Consider the following 10003-nt stretch of genomic DNA (forward strand, 5'->3'; position numbering starts at 1 on the left):
GTAAACAAAATAAATACATACATACAAGGTTGCCTTTTTTATCCCAAAAAGTTGATTCTGTTGATCTAGACGTAGTGTTTTCTGAAAACACTTCGTACTGCTCATTTCAAAATCCATTTCACTTTCCTGTTCGCTCAGGGATTAACATTTGGATTAGCAGATGAATTAGCAACTTCATTTTAGAAATCCTGCTGCAATGCAAATTGGTCATACCGTGAGATGTAAGGAGCGCTCTGATTGGTTGGACAGACACAGGCTGGCTGCCTGGATTTTTCTAGCTCATAGCTTTGCCCTGCTAAGAAGCGTGTGTGCTTGTATAAAGGCCTCGGGATTTACACTCGGCTCAGATATGTGACGAATGAAGGGACCCTGCAGTGAAACGGAGAGCTGAACCTCTGACTGTGTGGCTGTTTACTCAGTCTGACCACCTGTTGAAGGTAACATGCTAACATGGCTAACGCTAGCATCATTGCACGTAGCCCTGTTAAGGTCATCTTAGCTAATGAAAATTTTACGTCACAGCTGTACAAGCTAGCTTTGTGTTTTATAAGCTACGGTGCTCTTCACAAATAAAGCTTGAAGTAGCTCAGACTATTAGACCAGCACTGAGGCCATGGCTCAATGGCTGCAACCTACAGCCTTTAAACTAGTGATTAAAATGCTGACAGTAAACTTGTCAGTCCAGATGTTACCACATTACCTTATGATACTTAGAGTTAAAACAACTGAGACAAGCTGAATAAAATAACAGCTGTCAGTTCTGTCATACCTTATATCAGTGGTTCCCGAACTTTTTTTGCTAGGCCCCCCTTTGTTATTATCAGAGGTGGCAAAAGTACAAACATTTCATACTCAAGTACTGTATTAGTATATACTTGCATTAAAAATACTCCTGCAAAAGTTGATGTTTAAGAATTTGTGGCTAAGAAATAATACGTGTCTACACAGCAAGTTAAAAGTCTAATTTGGAAAAGCCAACATGTAATAGAAAAAAGAAAGAAAGATGTAAACTTTATGTGTGTTTTATGCAGTTAACAAATAAAAAACAGATGCATTATATGACAGCAATAAAAAGCGTGTTAGTTTAAATAGTTTGTTGTTGCCCTACCTGCCTACGTGTGTTCTTTGAAGGGCGAGAAAAGAATGTTTGCACGAGAACTTGGAAACACCTTCTTACATGCCCCATGTTCAGGGTTGGACTGGGACAAAAAATCGGCCCGGGCATTTTGACTAGAGACCAGGTATTATAGAAAAACCATAAATCCTTTAAATGAAAACAAATGCTGTTGTCACAGTGATGTACACTGTCTTGTTGGTATATATGTATCAGTCTAATAAACTTAAACCTACACCATCCTCCCTATTCTGGTATTCTAAACAGTACTTAGCCGAAACCCAGATACTGCTTGGTGAAAACCTGAAATTAAGACAGAGAAGACTAGAGGTGAGACATGATCATTACTGATTACTGATGACAGATTTAGATATATTTTCATAAACCATTCATTTGCCACATCAATAAACAGCATGACAGGGCAAAATATTTTACCTTTAAAAAGTGAAAGGAGAAAGACAGGTGAGAAAGAATAAAACTTCATTTACTTTTTGATGACATTTTACACACAGTACTGGTACAGTATCTAGAAAATGTGGGAAAATACTGGAATCATATACAGTACTTAGCTACTTCTGAAGAAATTATGATGGGACCCTAAAAAAATTACTATGCACAATAATGGATTTCTATACATTTTATGTCAGATGAAAACGTTTGTTGTAAGATTCAGATAATTATTTGTTAAAAGCGAGACATTTTAAATGAGAAAAAGAAAGAAAAGTATTTCTTTTGTGCCCCCCTTTCCATTAATGCCCTACCTGCCCCCCTGGCAACACTTTGCTAGACCCGCCCCTGCACAGTTACCAGCTGTCAGCTACTTAGAAAAGGATCCTGGTGTTATTTGTCTCTCAGAAACAGTTCATAACTTCCCTTCAACTCATTCATGTCACCTAAAAGCTAAACCTGTTTCACCATCACCTGTTCAGCTCTGATGATTCAGTAAGGACATCTCCTGGTTTCATCTTCATGTTTCCCTCTCACCAGATATACAAACCGACATCATGACCAGCAGCTTTACAGCTGTGGCTCCAGCAAACATCAGCTGATACTAGAAATTAATATTAAATAAATTCTAACAACAGCTGATCAAGCTTAAACGTGCTGCTGTTGTTTAGCGCAACATCCACTGGTTTACAAAGTGGGAGATAAACAAACAAGAGAGAAAAGCCGATCAGCTGATCATTGATCAGTTTCATGATTGAAGTAGAAACAGGGGAGGGAGGGGGAGAAAATGAGAGAAGAAGAGGCAGCTGTGCAGCAAAGACAGAATAAATCCAGCTTTGTGTCTTTTTCATTGTAGCTGAAGTCCGGGACAAACTGCGTTCCTTTTCACCTCAATACGAAACGCGTAATATTTTCTCTGAATACGAGACGATTCCGTTTTTTACAGGACGGCTGGAAACTCTAATAACTAACCTTATAAATAAAATAAGATAAAACAAGTTCAACATCAATAATATCATAGCACCCGCCCAGCAGTATATAAACTCCGTCATGCTAGCTAGTACGCAGTACGAGTTATTGTCACTGACTGTAAAAAGTCAGCATAACGAAAATAAAATCCACCTAAACTTGGTTTATATCTGACCCAGATAGACTGCAGGTCATAACTTCTTACCTTCTCACCGCCTCGGGTCTCTGCTCCTCCTGCCTTTCCATCATCCACCTGCCAGCGTGTTGCATCTACTGGCCTCCACCACTTGCTAATGTTACTGAATCTGTGGAAGCTCCGCAATAGCCACCACCAAACAACAGTTATTTTTACACATCTCCCAGCATCTGGCCAATCCACCACCTTTCAGTGTTTATCAGTGTCCAAGATAAAGACAATGTTGGATAACACCTCCCACCCACTCCATGACATGCTGTTCAGTCACAGGAGCACGTTCAGTGAGAGACTGAGATTACCGAAAAGCACCACTGAACGACACAGGAAATCATTCCTGCCTGTGGCCATCTCCCTGTACAACGCATCCACTTAACACACTGGTTACTGCTACAACTACACATGTTTCTTTTCCAGCTATTTATTAATGAGTGACTTATATATATTTATGTATATATTGTACTATTCTTAGTTAGCGTATTGTCTGTCTTGTCTTAATGTTGGTTTATGTTGGTTTATAATGGAGCACTGTAACAAAAAAAATAATTCCCCCCAGGGATCAATAAAGTATTCTGATTCTGATTATACCGTCACGGGAAAAAAAACGGGAAAAAAACAAACAAAACAAAACCCATCGGTCCATAAAAACGAAAAATCACCATCCTGGTGGGCCGATCAAGCTATGCTCACTCCTCTTCTGTAGCGCTGTCTAGAAGCTGAATACAACATCTGACTTAAATGATTGCAACAGCACAGACCTAAAAAGTGTGAGGGCGGTGGCCATGGGCAGTGATGATCCTAGTGATTGACTGGGATGTCTCTCTCCACGTTGTAATGTGTTTATTAAACCCACTTCAAAATGCTCACTGGGTGTGTTGCAAGGTATTGTTAAAATTTCCACAACAGTGTCTACATCTTTCTAACAATGAGTGCATCTGTGCTTACCAATGATGAACTGAGCAATGGGCATGGCACATAAAATAACCTGGGAAGATAGTAAGGCAAAAAGAACAAACATTAAAGTTATCCGAAAATTTCACAAACAGAAAACAAAAACATTTTCCCAAACACTTACATTTATTTAAATTTACTTGAGTAGGGTTGGGGTTGCCACTTTAGCTTGCAGTCATGTTCTATAGTCTTGCTAGTGACCTACTAATTTTATTCAGGTGTGTTGCAACAGGGACACATGGAAACGTTTCAGGACACCGACCCTCGGAGACTGCAGTTTGAGACCCTTGCTGCAAAGTGAAAGGGACCAACACATTTATGATCATATTTAAGTGCATAGTGACATGTTTATATTGTTATTTATTAGAACTAATATTCCTGTGTCTTTATATTGAATTTGTCTGCAATTTTTGTAAGAATAATAAAATAAAAATAGAATAAGTTTTTAAAAAAAGCTTTACAAAAAACACCAAATATTTTAGACAGCTGAAGACTTAGGGAAGCTTCTGCCCCCCTAAAATAGGCCTAACAACGCCACTGCCTACAACCACAGATGGAGATTTAGGAGGTCTGCAGGTGTGCAGACATGTGTCAGTGTCAGGTATCGTCTCCGATGATAACTTCAAAAGGAGAAGACACAGAAGCTTCGGTAAGCTCCAATATTACCGTAGCAGCTAGATTTTTGTGAACATGAAGAGTAGCAGTAAGTCTGACTAGATAACATAGCAAACTTTAAACTGAGCTTTTTTCACTGAAAATAAAGTACACCCTGTAAATGTTAGTCATAAATAATGGTAAAAATGTAAAAGGTGGTGCTGTACCTCCTCGAGTCCGTCTTCCTTGAATGTTATCTATGAAAATTAGAAAAACATCTGGAGATTAAGAGAGTTCACGTAATTTCAATCCTGGTCTTAACTTTGGAATTCAGTGACTTTTTTTCTCTTCTTATTTTTAAGTTTATTTTAAAATGTTATTACCTGGTTTTTAATATTATATTAAACAGAAACAAGCAATTTTGCATTTCGCAGCTCTGTTTCCTGCTTATTACACAGAAACTACCATAGGTAATTGAGTGGTAATAACTTATGAATTACCACATTATTATGTTCTTCTTTCTTCCTTGTTACCATACTACTACCACTTTATTACGGAGCTGTATTTCAATATTATTTCCCCCATTACTTGGGCTCTTGTTATCCTATTACATAAATTTCAGGGTAATATTACTCAGTTGTAACCGCTGTTGATATCATCATATTATTTAGATATTACATGGTGATTACTTAGGTAATTGCATAGTAATAAAGTAGGAATTACCACATTATTGCCCTCTTGTTTCCCTCTTGTTACTTTACTATTACCCCTTTATTAGCGAGCTGTAATAGAAAGTCCTACCTGTTTCTGTGATGAACTTAATATAGACCAGGTTAGCTCATCTATTAAAACTCACCACCACCTATGGCTCAGATGTAAAAGTGAACTTCACTTTGATTAAATTAAAAGACTGACTTCAGGATGAAAAATTGAATCAGTGGCTGCTTCAGTTAAATATGGTATGATTGGTCATTATATAAGTTATTAATAACGCTGGGCTCAGTACTTACTCACCACAGTACAAATGGTTAAAACACCAAGGTTGAGAGCAACATCTGCATTTAAGCATAAAATTGCATGTAGGCAATCTCAGTCTGTCACTGAACCTGCTCCTGTGACTGGCCAGCACGTCATGGAGTGGGTGGGAGGTATTGTCCAGTATTGTCCTTGGGATATTGTCATGGACAACATTCGCCTCTCTCACACAACCTTAAGGGAGTCCAGCTCCATCCCCACAACATTACTGGGCTTGCAGATCAGGTTAGTGAGTCTGTTGCATCTTGAGGGTTGCATCTGCAACCCTCAACCTGCTGCCCCAGCATGCAACAGCATAGAGGATGATACTGACTACAACATACTCACAAAAAATACTGAGCATGGTCCTGTTGTCCAAACCCACTGAGCCTTTCCTGTCTGACATGGGTTTCTTTGAAGCACGAAATCTCAGTTCTACCAAAATTCTTCTCCTGTTTTTAGTTCCCACATTTGTTTCTGTTTAGTTGTGAAAATTTTATCAAATTTATCAAACTGTTGACAAAAATTACAGACGATGTAACAGGGTAATAAAAAGGGCAGCCTTTTATTTATTTATTTAGTTAGTTTACAATTAAACAAAAAAGAAACAGCATGGATATTGGCAAATAAACAAAATCACACATTTCATATACGTTTGTTAAACAGGAAAGATCATGATCATTTACTCTGCTGTGATGGGTCATCAGTGTCTTAACTGAATTCTGTGTCTCAATAAATCATGTCCACTTCTTCCAGATGAATGTAATAATGATCTCTCCTTATTGAACGACATATGATTTACATAATAAACATCTTTGTTTGTATTCATAAAGCTTCAAAGTACATGGAGTTTAATAAATTATGATAAAATATTAAACATGAATTGTTAATTGTAAGATTTCTCTAACAAAAGATCAACAACTACATGTAGCTGTATTAACCAACATTAAATGTATGAAGTTCTGTATATACATAAAGCACACATTAAAATATTAATATAATATTTAGTCTGTTGTTTGCTTATAATTATATTTCAGTCAGCGTCATTATTAGTAGTAGTAGTATATGTCCATTACAGTGTGATATATTTGATATGACATTTTTTATTGTGACACCATTCTAATCTGTTTCATCAGTATTGGTCCACTTGGCTCAGAGGAGGTGGGGAACACACAAACATATATGCATTCATATGATTAGCGCCACAGCAGTGGCCGAGCCTCATCATCATAAACCTCCATCTGGTTGGTGCAGCGAGCAAAAAAAAATGTAAAAACAAGAACACCTATGAGGATGTAGGTCAGGGTGATGCAACAAAATCCAAACAGGTAGAGCGTCTTGTTGCAGTAACGATTGCTGTCTGTAGTGTTCATGCCGTAGTCGAGTTCATGATTGGAGTAGATGAGAAAACTACCTAGAAAAATATGAGTAAGATCTCAGAAAATAAGGTCTGATCATGCTTGTCAACAGCAAATATTGCTGTAATACATTAATTCTTGCATTAAAAAAACCCTATCATTTAGTAAACTTTAGTATGAATGACTTTTCAGATATAATGTTTGAACTCACAACCAAGTTATTATTTATTTGTATTTGTGTTTAAAAGCTGCATGACTGAAGTGAATTTAATTCTAGAGTGGCTAATTATTTATAATATTCTGGTTTCATTTTCAAACAAATACATTTAATTTTTTAAAGCCCTGCAAAAACGAAATCCTGCTCATTCTGTTGTCTTTCTTTAATGCTCTCTTTCAGCTCTAGATTTTTATTCTTGGACTCCACTGAAGTTGATTTACATCATTAACACTTTTAAATAATGCTGATTCGTTTTATATTCTGCTTCTTGCAGCCTCTCAGTTCATCCTTTGTCTGCAACTAGAGGTTTTGATTCAAATTCAAATAACTTTATTAATCCCAAAAGGGCAATTTGTTCACAGCTTACAAACACTCCCTACTCACATGGTCAAACTCATGCAACCTATACTCTTTAAAGACCAATCACAAGCACTGTTACATTCAAGGCAGATATCACATAACAGACAATGAGGTCCAGGAAAAAAATTAATTAATACAAATAATAAAAACAAATAAGTAGAATACAAGGTCATATGTATGTGTTTGGCTCCTCTTCCTTTAAGCCAACTTCCTTCTGATTGGCTACCTCTCATAAACTGACAGTTTGAACAGTAGGTGGCATGCTTGTGCTCACAGCCAGAGCTGTACAGAGCCAACAGTAGAAAAAGTCATAAACTGAGCATTAAGAGCAGTCTGGAGGCTGAAATTACAGGCTTGCATTTTCAGCAAGCACGGGGCAATAATTGTATCATTTTTCAAAAATTACTTTACTTTAAGTTTTGTTTTTGGTCTAATTTTTGTCATGAGAAGCTTGTCTTGGTCTTTGAGAAATATTCAAATGTCAGGTATGTACTGCTGTGCAGACTGTCTATTCAAAAAACAACCTTCACTGTTAAGAAGCTGAACATAACATTAAGCTTACTGCCACAATCTGACGCTACAAACTGTGGAGTTAGAGGTGTGGATCCAAAAGCAGAAGCATGGAACAAAACTCGATTTAAACAGAAAGCGAGCTGTTTAATAAGGCTGGTGAAACAGTTCAAAACAAAAGGCGAGAGCAAACCAAGGTGAAACTAAACAATAACCTAAACTGGGTAAACAAAAACTAGGCATGAAAACCTGGACTAGAGAGCCACGAATACCTGGAACATGATACGTGGTTAACAGACCACCCAACAAAAAATGAAAGAAAACTCACACACTAAATGCACACAGCGGTGGTGAGGGCAGTGGACACACATGGGAACACAGCTGGGACAGACATATTGACGCAGAGGGAAGCAAAACTGAACACACTGAGCACATCGCAAGACGCATGACCGAGAGGGAGGAACGCACAAGAGTACAGGATTGACTGGAGACACAAAGGAAGGCGACACAAAGAGGGAAAACGGAAATAGTCAAGGGAGAAAGAAAGAGCGCGAGTGAGGGACAGGGAAGAACAGGGAGAACATAAATGAATACAAATGAACACAAAGAGGGGAGACAAGGAGTGACACACAAGGAGGGAATATGTAAGCCAAGGGGAGACAAAATGCAAAGGCATGACTGAGACCCAGGAAATGAGGAGGCGAGCGACATGGAAGGAGACAGAGTTGAACACAGATGACACAACAGACACATACTGGCAACACAGAGGAGAGACAAGAGGAACCTAACAGACAAGAAACTAGACAGAAAATACAGAAACTCAAAACAGAATAAACTCACAACTAACTAAAGAACCTTAAACCATAAACATGATACATAATAATTACTAAACCTCAAGAAATTTAAAATACTGGGTCAAATAATCCAGAAACATGATACTTACCGAAGATAAACCAGGCCAAGCAGAAGATGAGGAACAGACAGTTGCAGAAAATACTGCACCTGCTCTTGCAATGGCTCAGTCCCCAGAAGACAGGTATGAATCCACAAATAACCATAAAGACAGGAATGGAGGGCGCCCTTGGACAGTCATAAATGTACACGCATCCTACAAAGCACAAGCATGTAAATGAAGATGACTGTTGTTGCATAGTTCTTGTTATTTGATTTTTCAAATTTAATTTCCAACACATAAACTGAATCTAAATGAATTCAGTCTGAATATTGAGCCACTCACACTTACCAACTATCGCCTGAACAATAAACATGATGAAGAAAATGACAGAGACACACCCTGAAGGAAGACACGATATAGTTTCAGTTACAAATGACATCATGCAGCAGCTGCAGATGTGTGCAAAACTGTTCAAAATCACTTTCTTACTTATGATTCGAGGTATGCAAGTGTGTTGAGGTCTATCGCTCTCTGGCATCATGACTAGAGACAAAGAAAGCTGTGAGACAAGCTCAAGATGTCTTTAACTGTCTGAATAAGAGAAATGATACATGCCCACACAGCAAGGTAAAAATCTAATGTGGAAAAAGAAAGATCTAAACTTTTTGTGTGTTTCATGTTGTTAACAAATAATAAAACAGATGTATTATATGACAGCAATAAAAAGTGTGTTAGTTTAAATCGTTTGTTGTAGCCGTACCTGCCTGCATGTCTTCTTTTAAGGGCGAGAAAAGAACGTCGTGGCGAGTCTTGGCAAAGTGTTCACAACATGTCTCGAAGTGTTGTGGGCATACATGAATGTGCTGTTGTTGTCTGAACTTCCTGTTACAGGGTCTCATTGCACTGAGAGCATTTGCGATGAGGATTCATGGGCCATTTACTCAGATAATCAGTCGGGAACTGATTAAAGCAGGATTTGATGTCAACAGTCCAGGGTATGGCTCATTTTGTACGTCCTGTGGTCCTTCCTGATGACATTTTCAGCTAAAAGCCTAACATGATTCTCATTTGGGGAGAAGTTCCCATTCTTTGACTTAAATCTGACGGCTGCCTCAGCTCCTTTTCATCATTGAATTCCTCCTCATCATTCATTTCTTGGTCTGGATTATATTCTGTCAGTTTCCTTGCTCCTCTCCTCCTCACCACTGCAGTGATCAAATATGTAGAGCCTCACTTAGGGTGCATCAACTGTAAGTGCTAAAATTATACTGTTACTCAAACCATCCAGTCATTCTCTAAAATTGAACATTAACTTTCTTAAAAGTGCTTTAAAAGTCCAAATACCCACAGCTACAAACATCTGGCTGGCAGTACCCCTTCA

General features: G+C 38.1%; 1 protein-coding gene across 1 annotated transcript; it reads right to left on the reverse strand.

Annotated features, from left to right (window-relative positions):
• Positions 1 to 5823: 5823 nt before the first annotated feature.
• Positions 5824 to 9736, reverse strand: LOC101487784 (uncharacterized). The gene is made up of 5 exons (XM_076882714.1): positions 9383 to 9736; positions 9112 to 9165; positions 8971 to 9021; positions 8671 to 8835; positions 5824 to 6696 (listed from the first exon to the last, which is right to left on the reverse strand). The coding sequence occupies exons 1-5, from the start codon at positions 9519 to 9521 to the stop codon at positions 6479 to 6481; spliced, it is 627 nt and encodes a 208-aa protein (XP_076738829.1). The 5' UTR covers positions 9522 to 9736; the 3' UTR covers positions 5824 to 6478.
• Positions 9737 to 10003: the final 267 nt, after the last annotated feature.

This window comes from Maylandia zebra, linkage group LG3 (assembly GCF_041146795.1).
Source record: "Maylandia zebra isolate NMK-2024a linkage group LG3, Mzebra_GT3a, whole genome shotgun sequence".
NCBI classification, from domain to species: Eukaryota; Metazoa; Chordata; class Actinopteri; order Cichliformes; family Cichlidae; genus Maylandia; species Maylandia zebra.

Excerpts from the sequence above, each read along its gene's own strand:
- LOC101487784 (XM_076882714.1), bottom strand. The coding sequence starts at position 9,521 with ATGAGACCCTGTAACAGGAAGTTCAGACAACAACAGCACATTCATGTA. Across the intron at positions 9,166-9,382 it reads AAAAGAAGACATGCAGGCAG|TCATGATGCCAGAGAGCGAT; the intron begins GTACGGCTACAA and ends CTTTGTCTCTAG. Across the intron at positions 6,697-8,670 it reads CTTGGCCTGGTTTATCTTCG|GTAGTTTTCTCATCTACTCC; the intron begins GTAAGTATCATG and ends ATATTTTTCTAG.